Source organism: Buteo buteo, chromosome 5 (genome assembly GCF_964188355.1).
Source record: "Buteo buteo chromosome 5, bButBut1.hap1.1, whole genome shotgun sequence".
NCBI lineage: Eukaryota > Metazoa > Chordata > Aves > Accipitriformes > Accipitridae > Buteo > Buteo buteo.
The window spans coordinates 2953669-2973858 of record NC_134175.1 but is presented as its reverse complement, the minus strand read 5'-3'; the positions used below and the strand labels follow the sequence as shown (position 1 = coordinate 2973858).

At 41.6% G+C, this 20190-nt stretch overlaps 1 protein-coding gene and 1 long non-coding RNA gene across 6 annotated transcripts; one reads left to right on the top strand and one right to left on the bottom strand.

Moving 5' to 3' along the window:
- Positions 1-5818: 5818 nt before the first annotated feature.
- LOC142030831 (uncharacterized) lies at positions 5819-19639 on the top strand. 5 transcript variants are annotated; one of them, XR_012650319.1, is made up of 10 exons: positions 5820-5967; positions 6315-6387; positions 6992-7145; positions 10102-10247; positions 11875-12051; positions 12856-12969; positions 16020-16106; positions 18160-18307; positions 18792-19155; positions 19244-19639. XR_012650319.1 is itself a non-coding variant. In XM_075027206.1 (9 exons), the coding sequence occupies exons 1-9, from the start codon at positions 5939-5941 to the stop codon at positions 18821-18823; spliced, it is 960 nt and encodes a 319-aa protein (XP_074883307.1). In that variant the 5' UTR covers positions 5820-5938; the 3' UTR covers positions 18824-19639. The 5 variants fall into 5 exon arrangements, 3 of the variants coding, with proteins under 3 accessions (XP_074883307.1, XP_074883309.1, XP_074883308.1); XR_012650320.1 differs by lacking the exons at positions 18792-19155; positions 19244-19639 and adding an exon at positions 16227-16682 and having other exon boundaries at positions 5819-5967; positions 18160-18293; XM_075027206.1 differs by having other exon boundaries at positions 18792-19639.
- Positions 13771-16259, bottom strand: LOC142030834 (uncharacterized). Its single transcript, XR_012650322.1, has 3 exons — positions 16125-16259; positions 15627-15854; positions 13771-15531 (listed from the first exon to the last, which is right to left on the bottom strand). It is a non-coding gene; the product is annotated as an uncharacterized LOC142030834 (long non-coding RNA).
- Positions 19640-20190: the final 551 nt, after the last annotated feature.

The window sequence follows — 20190 nt, the reverse complement described above, 5'->3', positions numbered from 1 at the left end:
CTAAGAATGAAAAAGAGAAAGAAGGAAAAAAGTATGTAGCTCTGAACGTAATGACATTTTAAATCCCTAACGCAGCAAAGATACCACATTTCACCTGCAGTTTATCAAAGATAAAAAGACTTCTGTAGCTTGTCTTTCAGACTGGATTTTGTACTCCTAATATCATGATACCAAGATTAAGCACTAAGAACTTATCTAAGGGAGATGATTTTTATTCTAAAATAGCACGCACACACACAAAAGACTTCATGTGTTTTTAAGTTCTTTCTCCTCTAAAGCATGTCAACACAGCCTTCTCAATTATAATTAACTCCTCTTCAAGATTCTACAGTTTCTTTGATCTTAGTCTAAGGTCTTTTTATAAGCATTCAACAGAAAAATCTTCACAACTGAGAAAATCTGGGCAGGAGCCCATACCCTTAGTACTAATTAACCTGTTATCAACTCAAGTCAAATTGAGCAATCCATAACCAAGGACTGTAACTTCCAGTAATCATGAACACAGTTATCCTGGTAAGTATGAGACCTAGGTGAACAGAGTAGGAAAATACGTTCAAGAGCTTTCCAAACAAACTTGTTCTCTATTTAATTACTTGTAAATAATGCAGCATTACTTACTTTGCCATGCAGTACTATTATAGCTTGCAATTCAGTGTTAATGCTGGCAATAATTCTTAAAGACTTTTTAAAAGATCTGACAGAAAAATGCATTAAATCATTTGCAACTAGAGCTTCCTCCTTTTACAAATCACATGAAATGTGGCAAGTTAGAGTAGAAGAGTACAGAGGGCAACAAAAACACACCATGACCTTTATTCTTCTCAAGTCACGTAATGTTAGTTAGTCAAAACACTAACAGATTCAAAGTCTGTATTAGGAAGGAAAGAAATTGCACCTGAGCAGCTTATCTGCAACATTAAAACACATATCAGATTTATCGCTTTCTATTTTGCAGTCTGTGTTTTATAAGCAAAAGAACATAGGGTGAATCGGGTAAGAATGAAATGACAGACATGACCTCTTTCGCTCCTCAACAAACAAATACTAGGGGAAATTACATTTGAAATACTTTTTTCCAGAAGCACATTTGCTGGATAGCCAAGACAGCAGACCTTACACAGTTAAAAAGTAATTCTTGTGTGGGAAGTTAATCACCGGACATCTTGGAAAAGCTGTCCAAATCATAATCTACAGTGCATCAAACAATGGCAGCACGAGAAATAATCAATGGCAAGCAAAAACACAAGAGTTGTAACAAGAGCTACTGCACCTGCCCTGATTTTGTTAGCATGTGAACAGGATACACTATTTTCTTCATGCCTTTTTTAATGTCCAATATGGCATCTCAAAATAAATCATATAGAGGTACGAAAGAGTTAACTATATCATGTCAGTCTCAATATCCTAAACAGCAGCTACTTTACACTGAAATTTTCCATTCCTCATGTTCTCTATTTCTGTTATTACAACTATGCACAGAGGCTTTCCATCCCTATCCCCTTATCTCTTTCCATTTTACCAGGAAATCACACTAGCAGCACACCGAGGTACAAGACCCTCTGACACACTCACGTTAAACCATATACTTGTCTTAACCCAGTTTAAGACAAAACTTTGAAGGAAGATACGCATTCTTTAAGAGAATTTGTTAAGAAAAATGGATTCTTGATGACTCCTCCTTTTTCAGGTCTTAAAAAAAATACCCCTCTACATTCAAAATGGTGAGTTATCACAACTTTGTTAATACTTCTTCTGTTTATATTATTCAATTAAAAACAAAAGCAATTAAACACAGAACTCCTACCCTCAGCAGCACTGCAATATCATATTTGATATCACTGATTGCACACAGCAGGAAGCAGAACAGCAAATAAGAACAAAACTACTCCCCTAAATTACTGACCTGCTGTCTTAAATCAACTGGGAAGCCTAAAATGGGCTGAAAGAGTTCTCCATCTGGAACTAATTCAGTCTTCTTCCCTTAAGACCAACCAGCAGCTGATGTTTACCAATAGATGAAAACGTGGCAGTGGTTAGTAGACCGTTTCTCTTGGATTACACACAGACATTCAATCTTCCAGCTCAAAAGAACAAACAGCATGCAGTGCACTTTACACTCTTCCTTCTATCTGCTCCAACTTTTAACTACATTAGCAATAAAAATGTTGTATTAAAGGTGGAAAAAATACGCAGGATAGGCTTTGAGGGTGTCAGACAAATTCTGACTTACAAGAAGTAGCTAATTACCAATTCAACAACTCGCCAATTTCTTAAGCTTTAAGACATCATATTCATAAGACTATCTGCATTCAAGCTCCTTTTCCCTTTCTACTCAGAGCAGTTCAAAATTTAATCAAAAATACATTCAATTCCAACTTAAAACAGAAGCAGAGAAAAACCTGTTCTCAGAAGACTTAAGAGTGAAGAAAATAAAGACATTATCTGCTTGTGCTTTTAAGCATCTAGTTTTAACAAAAAACTATTACTCTCCCCTCAGTTTTTAACAGAGCAGTCATACTTGGTTCGATTACTAAATTGCTTATGCTATTTTCTATTGTGTGCAAGTGGCCTTCATGGGAACAAACATCGTTTTGCTGCCATCCAGCCTGCATGAATATATAGAAATGACAGCTGTCTGTACAGTGCTTTTGTAGAAATGGTGTCACAGTTTTAACAACATTTTGAATTAGCACCAAGCTCACAGCTTCTGAAATAAATAGCACCCCCTTTTCTCACTCCAACTACAACAAATATATTTGTGGACACATGATAGATCAAACCAGGGGAACTACTCCCCCCTCAAATTTTAAGGCTGCAGGGAAAAAGGTCACTCTTAATCCAGACCAGGACTAGTACACATCATCTACTCTTAATCCACGCACATCATCTACACTTAATTGACACCAGTACAGTTTAACCTCATCACTGTAAGAGCAGTATGTCTACAGGGATCGTTTTCTACAGTCCCAGAAGAAAATAAAGACCAAATTTTGCAAAAAAATAAAATGCAGAAGCAACACTAGTTAACAAGGACACGCACACCATGTTTTTGCATTAGTTGTTTCATACGAAATGTTTTCCAAAGAAACTATAGTATTCTACACTTAAGTCAAATACATAAAAGAGAAAAAAACCCACATGAAACTGACCTTAGGTAAAGTTTTACAGCAGTAGTTTTCTAACACAATTTAAAAGGGAGCAAAATCAGTTTTCCTTCTCTGGTGAAGGGGAGGCCTGTGTCACATCCCCCTTCCTCCAAGATGCAAGGGGTGAAGCAGCTGGTAAAAATACAGTTGCAAGGGCTCGTCAACTTTACAACAGGGCCCTGTCACACTCTCCACACCTGGCCTTCACTGAGGTGTTCTGCCATAGAGCTACAGATTAGATAAGTGCAACCAGCTGAGCTGTCTTCATCCAACCCTAACAGCACCTAGTCATCTTCTTGAAAAGTAAGCATAAAGTGAGAAAATGAAGAGTTCTTTCAGAGCCATATTTGATAAAAAAAAACAAAAGGCAAGAGAAAAAACCAACTCGGGTATTAAATAGTTTCAGTGAGATTATCACTGACACACATCAAAATTCCTTGTAATAGTATTCACTTAAACTTTCTTTTCATGAGAAACTGCAGGTTTAACCCTAATTTTTAAAAAATTGTCAAAAATAAGAAAGCCAACAACATAGCCAGAGTTCAAGATAACCAGAGTCCATCCTTAAAACTGAAAGAATAAAATTATTTAAAGATAACACATACAGCAACAAGAGACAAAGCAGTCACCTGAAAGAGGACATACAGCATCTTTTAAAAGTTACATGTATTCTACCAAGACATGGTTTATCGTGAAAATAAAGCATAGCATTTCCAGTGCTACAGATTCTGTGTTTTTTAACTATCTATTGCAACCCTGGTTATGCACAGAGTCCTTCAGGATTCTTTCACAGAGCATACTAAGTATTTTTTATGATTGAAATATATTCATTGGCGAGCATCTGTCAGGTACTCTAACAAATTTAATACAAAATTCTTTTATGACGTAGCTCACCTCAAAACCGATACCTTATGGTCAGAAGCTCTAATTATTTCTTAAATAGCCAAGCAGATTCTGACAATCAGCACTACATGTATGACACGTGTTTCTCACTGCATTCATCTACCTAAGACTGGAAGTGCTCTGGACTTTGGAATGACCACCATCTAACAGTGAAGATAAAAAGCCATTGCTACCCTTTTTCTGACCTCTTGTTAGTGCCTATATATAAAGACAGATACTTTCGTTTAACAAAATCCACAAAGAACTCTATAAAGCCACCTTTACACCTTGCACAAAAATATAAAAGCTCAAAAAACGTTGCAAGTGTTAGAGAAACTAAGGTTAATCTGATCGTGAAAAAACAGAAGCTCGGTGTGCGTATTCCTTAATCTACTATTATGCAACACAGGTCACCCAAATGCTCCTTCCAACACAATGAATGCACGGAATTCAGCATCCCAAGTAAGCTGTAATTATTAACACTGTTTCACTAAATGATAACGAGAGCTTCCAAGATGTTTATAAGCACCGACCGTAAATACAGTTGCAAAACTATTAACATCTCCCATACAGAGGGGAAGATGCTAAGAGTGAAATAGCTCAGTACTTTCTTGCACTTCAGGTGCATTTCTCGTCACCCAGTCCTAAAATCTTCCCTCCTCGCATTCAGAGCCAGCCACCACGCAGGCACACGTTTTTGGATGCAGCAGCATCTCGGAGCTGACAGAGCATCCCAAACACGGGAGGAGCGGCAGGAGCTCTGCCTTCCCCATCGAGACTGAGACCTTCGAGGGAGCGATGCTGTACCATGTCCTTTCCGAGCCGGCTCAAGGAGTTTTCAGAGAGCACCAGCGTCGCAGCAAGAGGTAGCACCGACCACCTCCCTCCTTAGGGAATGCCGCAGCTGAACCAGCAGCTTTCAGACAACGGCCTTTGGATCTTCCTCTACATCAGGACCAGCACAGCCCTACCGCTGCTTTCTCCCCTCCCGCCGACAGCACCCCGAGGCCGGTCAGCGCATCACGGCCAGCACCCGGGGCCGGGGCGGGGGGGCTTCCCGGCTTCCCACTGACAAAGCCGAGAGGTTCTCCCGCTCAAACCGGGCTTCGGTCCTCAAGGCACCGGCCACCTCCCACCCCCGGAGGGGAGCAGCCGACCGGGGCCGCCCCCGCTCTCACCTGCCCCGCCGCGCCGCCGCCGCCGCCTCGGGCATGGGAAGGCGGACCCAGCCGCGCACCGCCTCCGCCCGGAGGGGATGGAGGGAAGGGGTGGGTTGGATGGACAGAATGCCGTCCACGGGAACCAGCTCTGCTCCGGCAACGGACACCCCCGGGGGGGGGATAAAGCTCCGGGAACGGAGCCGCCTCCGCGGAGAAGGGCGCGGGGCCTGCGCCCCTTTGTCACGGTTGCCGTTTGTTTCCCCGTCACCGCGGGGCGGGCAACGGGAGGCCATTTTACGAAAAGGACCGGGACGTAAAAACCAACCAACCAAAACAAAAACGCCACAAAAAAATTGGGGAAAAAACAAAGGAAGAGAGGGTCGCAGCAGCCGATCACCCCCCCCCCCCCCGCCAGGCCTTTCACGGGAGGCCGGTCCCTCCGGGGGAGGGAACCGTCGCAGCGCCTGACACGGTCCGAGGAGACCAGCGGTCGCTCGGCAACACCGGCGGGGCAACGGGGAACCCCCCGAGGCTGAGGAGAAGGCGCAGGCCCCTGGGGGGGGGGGGGGGGGGGAACGGGAGTGAGGGAAGGAGGGAACGAACGCCGAGGGCGCTTCCCGCCCGGGACGGGGAAGTGACGTCCCGTCCCCCTCAGCCTGCCCCGGAAGTGCGGGCGCTGCCCGGAACCCTCGCGCGACCGTTGTAGCCATGTAGGTACCGTTACCGGAGGGGGACGGTACCGGAGCGGCCATGGAGGAGGAGGAGGGCGGCGGCGACAGGTAACGGCGAGAAGGCCGCAGCGCTTCGCGCCATTCGCGGCAGGGAGGGAGGAAGGAAGGGAAGGAGGCTGGGCGGAACCAAGCCTTGAGCGGGGGGGGACGGCTCTCCTCGCTCCCCCGCCTCCTTACCAGGGTGGGGGGCGTGGGGAGGGGAGGGGCCTCGGCCGACACCCCCCCCCCCCCCCCCGCACCCACCTCTGGTTGGTACGGCCCAATGCGGCGGCGCGGGGCCTCGCTCCGGCCGGGAGCGGAGCGGGGGGAGGCCGGTGTCGGTGACCGTGTGTCCGTCCGTCCGTCCCTCCGCTCCCCTTTCCCTTCTCTCCCCTTTCCCTTCTCTCCCCCTCCAGCGCCGCCGCAGCCCCCCCTCTGCCGAACCTCACCCCCCGGCACCGGCAGCTCATCCCCACGCCCTGCGGCCCCGTGAGTACCCCGCTACCCCGCCGGGAACAACGGCCACCCCACCCCCCCCGACCACCTTTTTTTTTTTTTCCTTTTTTTGTTTTTTTTTTCACCCAGCCTTTTTTTTTTCTCCTTACTGCCAAACATCACGAGAAAGTAAAATTATTTTTGCTAGCGTGGTGTAGTTTGGGTGTCCGAGATTTAGGCTGCCTGGGGTGAATGGGGAAAAAAAAAATAAAATAAAAATCTCTCGCTCAAATCCTTTGCCCCTCGCTCAGGAGTGAACCCTTGTCCGCAGTTTTCTAAAACCGAAAGTCTGGATAACGGGGTACGGGGAAAAAGTTGCTTGCTGAACATCGCGAGGGACTGAGAGAAGTAGAAGGCAGGCTGTAGGTATAACACCAGAAAAATCTAGGCTGAGATTGATCACGGAATAAAGTTGGACTTCTCCCTTCCGCAGCGGTTTTGCAGTTTGAATTCAATCGCAGAGAGTTTCTCTTCCTTTTTCCAATGGAAGCCCTGCACTCGTGTCGTTTAGCCGACGACACTTGCTTTAATGTGTTTCTTAGGAACAGCAACCAGTTTATACTGCATTACGTGTTTAAAACATTTTCTTCCTTTACAGATAAAACCTTGTTCAGAGCTATCATTTCCTGTGAAGATCTACTTCTGTGTCACTATTTTGTCTCTGCTAAGTGTGATAGGGCTAACCGTAGAGACACTTGTTCGACAAACTGAGGAAGATTTCACAATTTCTCTTATTCAGTTAATTGGAGTTGGTAAGAAACATACTGTTTGTATTTTAAAACAAACGCAATTTTTCCCAAGGTAGTAATTAAGCAGCAACTGAAGTTTCTTATTTCACTCCATTTGGCCTGATAATGTTACACGTAGAATCTTCTGCTAGTTTAGCACTAACCACCTAGATGCTTTTCCCAGTAGTATTTTAGGGAAAGGATCAGTAATGGATGTGGTGTCATCCAAAATAATATTCATGTGTGAAGAGTGCGAAAAAATACTCAAGTTTTAGGAAGTTTTGCTGTAATTGGCTTTCTTACTGGAGTTTCATTAGGCAGATCTGGCAAGGATTTTGCTTTCAGGCAGCTGTCACTTTATGTAAGATATACTGAATGTTCAGCTGTGCTAGAAAGAGCTTACCATTTCCCATTTAAACATCTGTGCCATAATATGCTGGGGAATTCAGAGGTGTCCACGCTCCAAGGCTTGTCATAGAACGTACATCTCCTGACCTGAGCCATGCTTACACCTGAGTTGTGGTTGGTTTCAAGGCACCTTCTTACATTGCAAGAAACCAAACATACACAGTTTGATCTGAAACAAGAAAACGTTAAGTCATCTCTCTGTGTTAAGTTCCTGCAAGGATGTTGCTTCACCTGAAATACTTTAATAAAAGAAAACAAGGACCTCATTTTTTTTTTAAAGCTCTCTTTTTTTTTTTTGTCTAATAATTTTTGTCCTACTGGAAGGAAAATCCGAACTTCCCTGGATATTTGCAATTAGAGCTTCAGTAGAAACTTAGGTTCATATTCCTGGGTCCATTTGTATTAAATAGAAGTGAAACTTAACATGAAAATAAATACAACTGTAAGTATTTTAGGAAGTCCTCTGCAGTGGCTTTAGCAGGTCTTGGCTGTTGGCTCGCTGGCCAAAACAATGTAGAAAAGAATAGACTCTGTGGGTGTAACACCTTGTGTACAAGAAGGACACGCTAATCATAAGCAGTCATTGCTTTCTAGCTTTCACGCTTTTACCCAGAGGGAACAAAGACAATAGATTTGTTCCAGATTCTATAATTAGACACATAAAACAATACTTTTATTCCAAAACCCTGGTTTGATTAGCAGCTTTTCACACAGGACTCAGCATACCAACAAAAATTGCAATGTTAGGACAGACCATTGGTGCCTCCAATCTGTCACGCTTTTTTTGTTAGCAATCACTGTTTTGTGCTTCAGAGAAAAATGAAGAACCTTCATAGCAAACCAAATGAATCACATGATGTTATAAATGGGGAAGTTGAAAGCATGCTTGCTAATCTATTTTACCCCCTCCTACCTTCTGTTGATACTAATTAGTATTCTATGCTGCAACACACACACAGGAAGAAGCGCATGCCTCTCACAAGCCTCTGGTTTAAATCCGGAAAAATAGTGTATTTTTAAAACATTACTTCAGATTTCAAAGGTTTAATGTAAACAAAAGTTGTTTCAATGTATTAGTCAGTAAAGATAACATAATTCAAGGAATGTGTTAAAACTGTGATTGGCTTACCTTGAGATTTCAAGATGTGTAAGCTAACCTCCATAAACATGCCAAAACCATGTTTCCTATAGGCTAGACAAAGACTGACAGAACTGATAATAGTTCTTTAAAGAAAACATAGATGCCCTGGCTGTAACAATCTCTTGGATTTACCACTAGAGAGATTTACTTTAAAGAGGGTTTGGGATTTAATTTGTTGGAAAATGTTCACTTACCACAAACAAGGGGATGTCCTTTATTTCAGAAATGTGCATATGCTATCTCTGCAAAAATCTTAATGCTCAGAAGAAGTTTGTTTTCAAATTATTTGTACAGACTTCTTCTGATTTAGCAGCTGAATTTTCAAAACAAGGAAATACTGTCTTAAATCTTTCAGGTCTTCCTGAGGTCACAAGCATGCAAAAAAATCATATGAGTCACTTTGTAATTTGCCAATCATTTTCAGTTTTCTCAATCGCTTAATAATTAAGTGAAAAAGAAGTTCATTCACTAGAAGGTTTTTTTAGAGAGACTGAAGTTGTTATGTTACTTTGAAAACTGCTACGCCGCTTTGTCCCCATGTCCCAGCCTAAAAAATCTAGATTATTTGATGTGCGGAATCCAGGAAGTAGCCCTCTGGAAAAAGAAATCTATTGTTACTTTGTTTATGGTAACAATTAACTAGTGTTTGCAGGAGCATCCTACATAAGAACAAAGCACTGATTCCTGTTGTTACGAAAGGAAAGCCTCTTCCTTATTTAAGCTTTGTCAAAACAGCATAGGGTCCAACACTGACAGCTAACTGTGGTGTTAAGAGTGGTGGGTTTTGATGTATTTTATAAAAACGTAACTCAGAACTTGTCCGAACCAGTTCTTTTCTGGACTATAGTTTGCAGGGTGGGGCATTTCAAAATTTCCACAAGAAAAATAATCTGTTAGGAATCCAGCCTGTCTAAATTCAATTCAACACACAACCCATTTGTAGCGGTCAGAACCACGCAAACAATACTGTAGAGGTATGAGTACAAGTAGTAAATGGCTTGTTAGTCACTTGAATTACTCTCACTGGGAAGATAATGTAATTTCAGTTCTTTAATAAAAATGGTGTTGCATCATTGAATTCAAATATACTGTTCAACATACTGTTCAATATAGTATTACTAGAATATCATGCCACAGCTGCTGATTAATTTGGATAGCGAATATGTTGCCATTTTCAAAGTGTTACTTCACAAGTAATTTAAAAATCTAACAAATTATTTCATGTCTTGTATGCTGAACACAGGGGAGAGTACTCATTTTAAGTATCTGATTCAGGCTCCTTAGTAAGTATAAAGATACACTCTTGACTGAGGAGCCAAAGTTACACAGTCCTGATACTTCCATTTTGTCATCTGGATCAAGCATATCAAAAAATTGCACCATGTGCAATTTGTGTTCACCTGGTAACCGACCTTTCCTTCTCCTTCCCAGTGTTCTGTGTATACTATGTGACTAGAGGAATCCTGCAGGAGAATCGCCAGGAGCTCATCGTCTTTGTTCTTTCCATCTTGCTAGTGATGTTTCGTTCCATTGTCAACTTCACAGTTCTCTCTGCTGAGCAAAAGCCAAAACTCCTGGTTAGTCTCCTGGTTTAAATTAATTTTGCTTTTTTCCACATCTTGGATTTGAAAATCTTGGAAAGGCAAGACAGCTGTGATAAGGGCACTGATAACAGAGAAAAATCAGGCTGAATTATTCCTACCATTGAGTAACAAAACATGCACCTCCACCACTGCAAATCTGTTTCTCTGAGCTATTCTATGGGTTTCTTTGTGGCAGTATCTGAAAGTAACATAAATATCAAAGAATTTATTCACAAAGGATTACTCCAGAAGGTATCCTTCACTTCACCTACTCTCCTTCAGATTTCCATCTATAAAATGACTGGCCTAAAGTCACGTAAATCTAACCTACAAACAGAACTGGAATCTCAAGTCTATATGCAAGGGCACAGCCATTAGCCCCACTGCTCCGTAAGTGCAGCCATGTATTTTTATGAGAGTTATGGTAACCTGCTGCAAGGAAACAAAAAAAATACAATGTGCTAGGGGAGGTACTGCCATTCCAGATTATCTTGTTTGCACTTCATAACAATAAAATTTAATACAAGGATTGTATTCTATGCGTTACTAAGATTTGTAGTTAAACTTCCACTTGCCGTGCTTCTCAGAAGTCCTTCCCTTTTGTGGTCACACGTTTATCACAAATGTGAGAAGGAGGCTCCTTGCTGTGAAGTCATCCAAAAATTACTCTTTGATAGAAGAGATGGCAACCAAGCTAGGAAGATACAGCAAAGCAGAATTTGCCTATTCAATTTACATATCAGTTGTACATTTACTTAAACATATTTATCTACAGCAAACTGGCTTGTTAGGGTCAATAAGGAACAGGCATCAAAGAGATGCAAATTACTTTAAGGTATGGATCCCAGTCATCAGTTTATATATTAAACAAGAACCTCAAAGTAAAGCCTGGTGTAGAAGATGTACTATTAAGGACTTTTTTTTACTACTATAAAAGTAACTTGGATTACTGTAACTCCTGCTTCCTGAGCAAAATTTCTGAGGCAGAATAAGGCATACTAGTATAAACATTCTTATATCAGTGTAATTATGAAGGATGTTTTGCTACTTCAGCCATCTTTAAAGCAGCAGATATTTAGTGTGAATGCCAGCAAAGTTGTGGATACAACCCAGACAAAACCAATGTCTTCCACCATTTAGTAAGTACAGCATTCAGAATAACCCACTGTCCCCATTGAAATAAATAGAGAAGATTCTTACCAGGTGGTTTATGCCATACAGGAAGCTTAAAGCCAGTCTCTATCACAGAAAGCTGTTTCTTCAAACTGTATGATAAAACCTCAAACAAAACCTTGCTAAAAGTCGTCATGATATTACAGGGAGTGCAGAGGTTATGCTTCTCTTAACGGTTGTAAAACTACTACATCGAGGGTAACGTAAACCAAAATAGCCAAGGTGAGTTTACAGTTATTACCAAGTGGTTGCAACAAATGGCAAAAATCATGGCGTGATCTTTGCCACTTAACAGTGTGGCAAACTGTCATCTTTAATTGTTGTCTATTACAATGCTATTAATAGGCAGCCTGGTTCTCCTTACTCCTTTATTATTTCCAGTGGGAAGATTAAAGACTGTCCCTGTTTTGGCACAGCCAGTCACATCCTGATTTCTCTTTCCCATCAGGCCCGCTTCATTCTGATCCTTTTGGTTGGCTCCTTTGATGTGATCTGTGCCATCATCCTCATTCAGAGTCAAAGCATGATGGCCTTTCGAGTGGGTGGTGCTCTAGAAAGCCTACAGTCGCAATACTTCATGCTGAACCTCTGTTTTTCCATGTTGACCTTTGATCTTCAGGCACAGGTATAGAACCCTCTCCCCTGGGTTCCCTTTTTTCCCTCCTGTTGAGAAAATCTGAGACTAGCTGAGCTGAACTATTAACTTCCTAGAGCAATTCTGCCTGTATCTTACTTTTTAGATAAGATTAGCTTAATAATGGTCATCTCTCCAGGTGTTTGCTATAGGGAAGCTTAGTTAAAATCCATAAAAAATGAATCAACATATATTTTATCCTCGTCCTGCCCAAAAGGAGAACTGAAACTTATTTTTGGGAAGTTTGTCCATAAAAAAAATTGCATCCAGAAGCTCCAATGCAACATGGCCTCCTAAAATAAGAAAGGTTATCACTGTACAACATCTCTGCCTACAGTCTTTTGCTTTCCAGCCATCCCAGCTGTCTCCTGCGTTTGAGAAAATGATACTGGGATGGGAGAGGGAAGCCTGACTTAGCAAGGCAATCAGCGTGAGATAGCAACCTGAAGTTACAGACAAGCAAAAGGAACCCAAGATCTGTTTAGAAAGAGTTTGTACTTCTGTACGCTACCTTTCATTCTTACTTTGATATGTATTACCCTGTATTGCCTTATGCTTTATCTGGAGCACATCCTACTGCCTTCCCTGTTCTTTGTTGTTGCTAACATGGCATACAGGGAAGTACATCTGTCCTCATGTCCCATTCTGTACTGTTTGTCAGTTTCTGAGGAAAAATTTTAGGCTTTAGATCTGTGCCCAGCTTACTGTTGCTGGGAGTCTGCGTCAAATATTTTTTGGTGGGCTGTATGGTCTCAAACTAACAATTTTACCAAATCTTTGCCTCCTCTCTTTCAGCTCTGCTTGTGTGTTCTGCTGATAAGCCTGCATGAGATCACCCTTCTACATAACATCATCTCGGCAACAGGGGTCCTTTGGGCCTGCCTGAAGGTGACCATTAGCATCATCGCAGTAAGTGTTACGCTAACAGCCACACTAGCAAGGATAGCCAACTTCTGAGACTACAAGTTCTCACCCCGAGCAATTATCACAGGCTGGGAAGTCACAGCCATCCCATTCTACGTAATACTGCTAAGTGGAAGGGAGCCAGAATGGATCCCAGCAGAAAACAAGAGCACCAACAATAATGAAGTCAGGTTTCTTACAAATCTGTGTCTCTCAACTGAGTGTACACGATGAAACGTCACACTATCGTTATTCCTTTCTGAAGGACATTGTTTGTTTTATTCTCAGTCCTTGATCACCTACTGTAATGAAACCTATAAGATCACATTATCTCCAATATTTCTACCTCTCTGAGAAAGTTAGGTGAAACTTGCAACAGTCCTCCAAATTATTATGGATATACAGATGCAGTGAGACTTGTATAGGCCTTATATCCTTAGAAAACCATACCAAAAAGATGAGTGGTCCTTTATTGGGCAGCTTCTTTGAAGGTGAGTGGCAGTTTTCAGGTTAACGTAAGGATTTGTGAAGTTGAAATTTAGTTTTTCATGTCAGTCAGACTGAACTTCCTCCAAAATCTTGAGAGCTCTGTTCCAAGAATGATTGCACAATCAGGGCCAAAGTACATCAGATATGTGAGTTTTTTATTACCAGGAAGGAGGTTAGGGGGTTTTGGGTTTGTTGGGTTTTTAGACTCCTTGGGTGTTTGCTTTAGCCATTCAGCCAAATTCCTGACAGCTGAAATACAGCTTTTCAAGTGTTTTGATTGCTTTCATGCTAAAAATGGAGCTAGCACCAAGCACTGTGCTTTTAAAATACTTTAGTAACTTGAGGTGAGTAGTTGCACAGAATCATCTTTCTCCTCAACTTTGGAGTGTCGTGGCCACTAACAGCTATCTAGCAAGGAAAAATGGAGACAGGACTAACTGTGAGTGTGACACTTAGGAATGCAGACAGGGATATTAAACAGCTTGGTTTCCTCCTAGGAGCTCCTTATATACCTTTGTGAAGCACTGGATCTTTGCTTTCAGTGAAGTTGTACCGGGTGTGGAAAGAAGGGAGTAATCAGAACCATGTCTGTTTTCCTGCTAGGATTTAAAGTGTAAACCTTTCAGCCACTTTTCCCCCACCATCAGAAACAAAGTTGATCTGACCCGTTGCCCTTCACAGATTATGAGTTCTTTGCTTATCCTTTATTTGCCTTTAGGCATTAAAAGCAGCACTGTTTCTTTTAAGAAAAGAAAGAGGTGCTTCAGTTAGATGGTTTCTTGTCCTAACGTATGTGATATTCCTTATGCTTTCATCAATAGCAAACGTGTTTCTTAATAGCTCAACTAGTAATAGTCAATGTCCTAGGGATAAGTACATGTTCTTGCCCTTTGCTCAAAACTGCGTACGTTAGAACTACTTGAAAGCTACTTTTTACCCTGTCTAGGTACATTACTGACTTCTCTGCTGGAAGAAGTTAACAGCTTCTTGTCTAACTAAGAAATAGGAAATGTAAAATTAATGAAAAAAAATGTAGCGCTGTATTTCAGTACGTGGCAGCACTGCAGGGCAACAGCAACTTAGAAAAGGTGGATACATTTCATAAGGGTCTGTCTGGTAGCTTTGCATCCAAGGTAAAAATGATTCTGTCTCAGGCTAGAGCATGTAGACAGTTTGACAGAGGGGTGACAATAGGAACTCCTTTTCATTACCCTGTTCAGACAAGTTTTTCACAATCAGCTGCTTGCAGAAAGATGCAGCAGTAGAGAAACCTCTATCATTGTCTTGTTTGGTGCTCTCTTACTATGAGGTTGCTATGTAAGAAAGGTATGCAGGCACACATAACCCACTAGAAAGTATAAGCATAATAGAAGGAAAAACTTGGAAATGCCTCATACATGGTCCTTTCTGGTAACCACAGTACCTGAAAGCACAGCTTAACCTCATGCTCCCTTATTTCTGGGTTGATGCACATGCCATTTTGCAAGGGGATTTTTCATTATTTTTCTTCTATTTATATACACACTCTCCCATTTACTTTAGTGGATTTATTTTTCCTAATCTCCATTATTTATTTTCTTTCTTTTCTCCTGTTAATTACTAATTGTCTCTTTCCCCCTTCCTCTTGTTTCTCAGCCTTCGTTTTCCTTTCCCTTTTGGTCTTATCTTAAGAGGAGCACTATGCAGTACCACCGAAAACAGAGACAATAGGAGAGGTGGCAAAGAATAGACTCCTTAGGGGAGGGACAATTCCCTTAATACTTTTGTAGAGGTTCACATATTGACCCTTGCAGAAGAATCAATATTGGTTTTGGGGGGAATCTGTGGTTGATCAGATGCATCAAATCTTATCATAGCATTGGCGCAGTCACTGTTTTCATTCGCAGTGACTCAGTTGTTTTTCTTTCATTTGCTCAGACCTGCCCTTCCAGTTCAGGACCGCTGAAAGTTGCTACCTGCCGGAAAGCAGTCCATCGTTTCTTCTTTCCCAAGTCCCAAGGTTAATTGTGAAACAAAGTTTTTCTGACAGTTAAATCCTCTTGCTTCTCCCACGTTTTAGTTCTCAGTGACTTTATTCCTCTGTAGTAGAAACAAAGGTGGAGAAAAAAGTCAGAGTGCTTTCAGTCTGTTAGCTATGAAGACATTAATTTGTTAAGAGAAAAATCTGAGCGTACCCAAAGAAAAAGTACATCAGCGTAAATACAACTCTTCTGAGTCAGCTGCTTTTCCATTTAAGCTAGCTGGGAGTTGTACTGTAAGCATTAGAAGGCAGAGCTCAAGACAATGCCGAGATGGCTCAAATCACACACAGCTGTCAGGATGCGCCCATGAAACAACCAGTTCTGATTTCACCAACATGACTCCTGGCCCAGCTCAGTGGAAAACAGAGATGGTATTTCCTGCTAAAAAAACATAGGTAGAGAAGGCAAGAGGAGAACAAAGTTACAACTGAGAACTCAGCTAGACCAACATTTGAAATGCTATTGAAAAATCAACTATATATAGCCTTTATAGAGTATATAGCAACAAGTTATAAAGTTATGTATATATCTCATCTTATTTTACAGATCTTGAAAGAACTGAAACCTCTGGTGTGGATTTTTCTGGGTCAGAATATACCTGAAGTAGTTTATCTCATCTACCTGCTTTACACGGTAATTCATCAAACTTACTTGCTCAATAACAGGGAGCAAGGCTGGAGGCCTCCTCTTCATTACTGGATCCTTGGGCCCAAAACATGGTGCCTCATTCCTGAGCGTACCCCTTTGTTGCAGCTCCTGTTAGAATCAATGAGAGCAGCAGGCACGTCCTACCTCTTCAGGATCAACTTTTCAAGACAGGAACCATGTCAAATTGCTCTTGAACTGAGTAGTTAGAGGGAGAGGCCCTGGAAGTCTCTGCAACTGGCAAAGTGTCCGGAATGATTAGGGCAAGATACAACAAAATCCTCCAGTACAAGATACACAGCTCCTCAAAAATGCCTACCCTCCTTCACAAGAAGTCTCAAGTGGTGCCAGAGCATTCGACCACCTGCAGGGCCTCAAGTCATTGTATTTTAAAGAATTTCTTAGGCATTTCTTAGGCACCAGCTGTCGATCCTGATGTAGCCAAAACAAGAGACATGCAAGCCCAACAAACTCCAGTCTTAGGCATTTTTTTGGCACTATAATAGCGATAAAGCACTTATCACTGGGGCACCCCAGCAACTCCCACAACACATGTGAAAGGAGGTAAGGAAGAAGGGCAAGGGCAAGGCAGGTTGGTCATCACGGGAAGGACTCAAATGCTGATAGCAGCCAGTGTTTCTCATACTTTACATAAATAGTCTCCAGGTACTGATAAGAGTCCAGTGGCTGCAGTCATCCAAGTCCTTGGGGTTCTATTAAAAGTATGCAGTCAAATCAGGCTCTTCCAATTATTCACAGGCCTGTTTGTCTGATCTGGCAAAGCACAGAAGGACCACACGCTGTCTTTGGTGGCTATACTTTACTTATCTTGCAGTTAGGAAGAAAAGTACAGATGGTGGCTTCTGACATTAAGAGTAACATGACAACTTGAAAATAGCTAGGTCTCCTTCCAATTCTGTATGGTAACAATGAACACGCAAGAGTGACCAGCAAATGAGGGCATGGACATGCAATGCAGTACTCCTCTCTGCTAGAGAGATCTGTAATGTAGTCACTTCTTCAAACCAATTCTTTTTAACATCTTTTATCTGACTACCTGAAAGGTAGGGAAAAAAAAAAAGTAAACTGCACTTACTGTTAATTACTTCAGCTCTGAAAAGGCTGCTAGATTGACTCTACATAGCAGCTGCTAACAACCCTGTAAACAGGAAAATTGATAGAACTTAATAGACAAACCAACTAATTGCACCAAAACTGGCCAGGACATCCATAACCTGCCTTGATTTGGAATACACGCCATTGGGTTTGTTAACAAATCAAAGTAGTCAGAACTATGCTTTTTTAAATCTCATCCTGACAATCACTAGGCCTGCTAGGGCAATGACTCAAACCTGCAGGAAAGGGGGAAAAGAATACTGCCAGATCTTAGTATCTTTCTTTCAGTACTGGATTTTTGCAGAGGTCTCTCATCTTAGTATTAACATGCCTGATGATACTTTGTTCATGGGAGCAGTGACCCCTCTTCAATGCAGTAGATAGCTGCAGGATATAAACACGTTGCTTTTAATTAAAAGTTGCCATTTTATCTGTGTCAGACCTCTCAAAAAAGCACAGGTTAGGCAATTACTACTGTCATAAGCACAGTAATCAGGCTAGCCATGAATGAAAATGGGATCATGGAAGCTGGCCCCTGGACATGTGTGACAATAACACTACAATGACAGCCAGGGAACACAACTTCATTCAGTATTTTACCGTAGAAAGAAACTGAGATGTAAGACGCAGTCTGGTTTCCTTATCTCCAGCTTAATCGTTCTTTCAGTCTGGGCACAATACTGTTTTGATATGACTTAAGTGCTGCAGAGATGAGATGGTGGATGCATTTAGCTAGAGTCAGCGTGCACCCAGGGAATCATGTAATCGGGAAAGTAAGACAGTTTAAAAGTGACCAGTTCCCCGCCCCCCCAGTTACTATCCAGTGACTTCTTTCAGAAACTTAGTGGTTGGCTGATTGCATTTTATGGCTTCAGGGTTTTGTGGCACTAGGTGTTGACTGTTGTATGTCTCTATTTTCCTGCAGGTGATAAGGGAGTGGGGCAAAGGGAATTCTTACACTCTGGAAGCAGCTTTCATTACCGGCTCTTGCATTTCTGTTGCAATAAAATCTGTTTTGTTTTGGGCACTGATTCATGTCTACCGCAGCTTTGGGCAGGGGCTGAGAGAAAGAAGTAAGTACTTAAAAAGGTTGCCTTAACTATGAAGGTTGTAGCCTATTGTATGACAGTCACAATTAAGTAGAGAGCTTGGCGAGCCAGGAAAATAGTTAGGGATAGTCATAATAAAAGGCAGATCCCTAATGACATCAAGCAGTACTGCAGCCTCAGAATTTACTGGCTTGACAAAGTTCAGAAGATTGGATGGAACGTAACGTGATTTCTCCCTCAAGAAAACTGACATTAGTCAAAGTTGCTTCTAACCTACATAAGAATCGCTGCTATCCAGAAAAACAGACCTGTGTGGAAAAATGTCCTCTATACAAGATACATGTAATTTTTCTTCATTATGCTGTATAACTGCCTTATAATAACCGAGAGAGACAGAATAAAGGGACCTAGAGAACCACTAATCTTAAACTACCCATACCTCCTTTTACAAGAAGGACATAAATGCTGCTGGGTGTTGGTGTTGACTGGTCTTCCTTTCTTCCCACAGTGTTTTCTTCCTATGGAAGGATCGACTCCTGAGCATCCCCCCTGTGTTCTATCTGCAGCTCTTACAGAGTGAAATCGTAGCCGGGGAAGTTCTGATCGAGTACTTGCATTCAGGATGTAAGACAATGGGTCAGTTTCACAGAGTAGAGGAAGTTGCTCAGAAAAACATCTATACATTTCTTGGTTCGTATCGTGCTAGGGAACTATAGCAGCACAGCTGGTAACTTAGTTTAAAAAGCAAAGTGCTCTCGGGAAATTAACTGTAATCCTCTCGATTCAGTGAGTTTTGCTGACAGGACAATGCATCTTTCACTCCTTGTTTTCCTGATGTTGCTTTGTAACCACAGGAGGTTCACAACATGCATGTGAGTAGAGAATGTTGTTAATATAAATGCTGTTTTTCTGGATATACACAAACATAATAATAATTTGCACATCCATCTTACATACCAGAATCTAGAAGTGGATTGCCCTACCGTCATTTCTCAACTCAGATCTGTTGCTGAACAGAGGCCAAGCACTGAAGTTGTTTCGGTGACAGCTGTATTCCCTGATCTCCACTATGGCTGTGTGATGGCTTAACTCCAACAGAATGGCTAGGGCTCTTGTTCTGAAGTCAGAGGAGGAATATTTCAATTTTTTTTGTTTTTTTTTTAAATCCCAGCTACACATGAAAACTACGCAATGTAATCTTATGCCTTCCTATAGTGTATCTAACCAATGTGCCATTTCATACACCAGGCTGACTGTTAAACTAAGCCTTTAATATTGCAATTTAAAAGTTTGGTATTTTATTGATTGGAACCTTTAGCTACTGGCTGTCGATTTTTTAATAAAGTATAAACACAGTTTGCGCATGGATAATTATTTCTCGTGTCAACAGCACGAGTTCAATGGGAAGCCTGTTTACAAACTGAGTATGGAAGAGGCTGGAACTGCAATTCACATGTGCCATGAACATTGCCATCATACTCCTCTTCAGATACATCTTTAACTTGGAGGTATCTGTACACTGCAGAAGTAGTTAAAATAGTTTATTGCAGCTTATGAGGGAAATGTGCAAGGATGATCTCAAAACTTCTATAAAAAAATATTTTTCTCATCCTAGTCTTCTAAACCTGAAACAAATCTACTTTATTGATAGCACAATGGAGGCATGAAGAGGTTGAATGTCTGTGGTCAGACTGCATACAGCTGACAGTATCAAGAGAAAGGACGAGCGTACCAGCTGATGACTGACTTCATTCCACAAGTCAAAATGTGACTATGAATTGTTGCTGAAATGGAGGAACACAATTAAGCATATTCAATCCTTTTCTAAAACTAGCAAACAAGCAGCAGGTCTTACCTAGAGCAGGACCAGTAAGGGAAGACTTTGATCATGCAGTAGGCCTACACTC

Coding starts and splice junctions, on each gene's coding strand:
- LOC142030831 (XM_075027206.1), top strand. CDS start 5,939: ATGGAGGAGGAGGAGGGCGGCGGCGACAG. Junction 6,388..6,991: donor TCCCCACGCCCTGCGGCCCC/GTGAGTACCCCG, acceptor CTTCCTTTACAG/ATAAAACCTTGTTCAGAGCT. Junction 18,308..18,791: donor GCAGGGGCTGAGAGAAAGAA/GTAAGTACTTAA, acceptor TTCTTCCCACAG/TGTTTTCTTCCTATGGAAGG.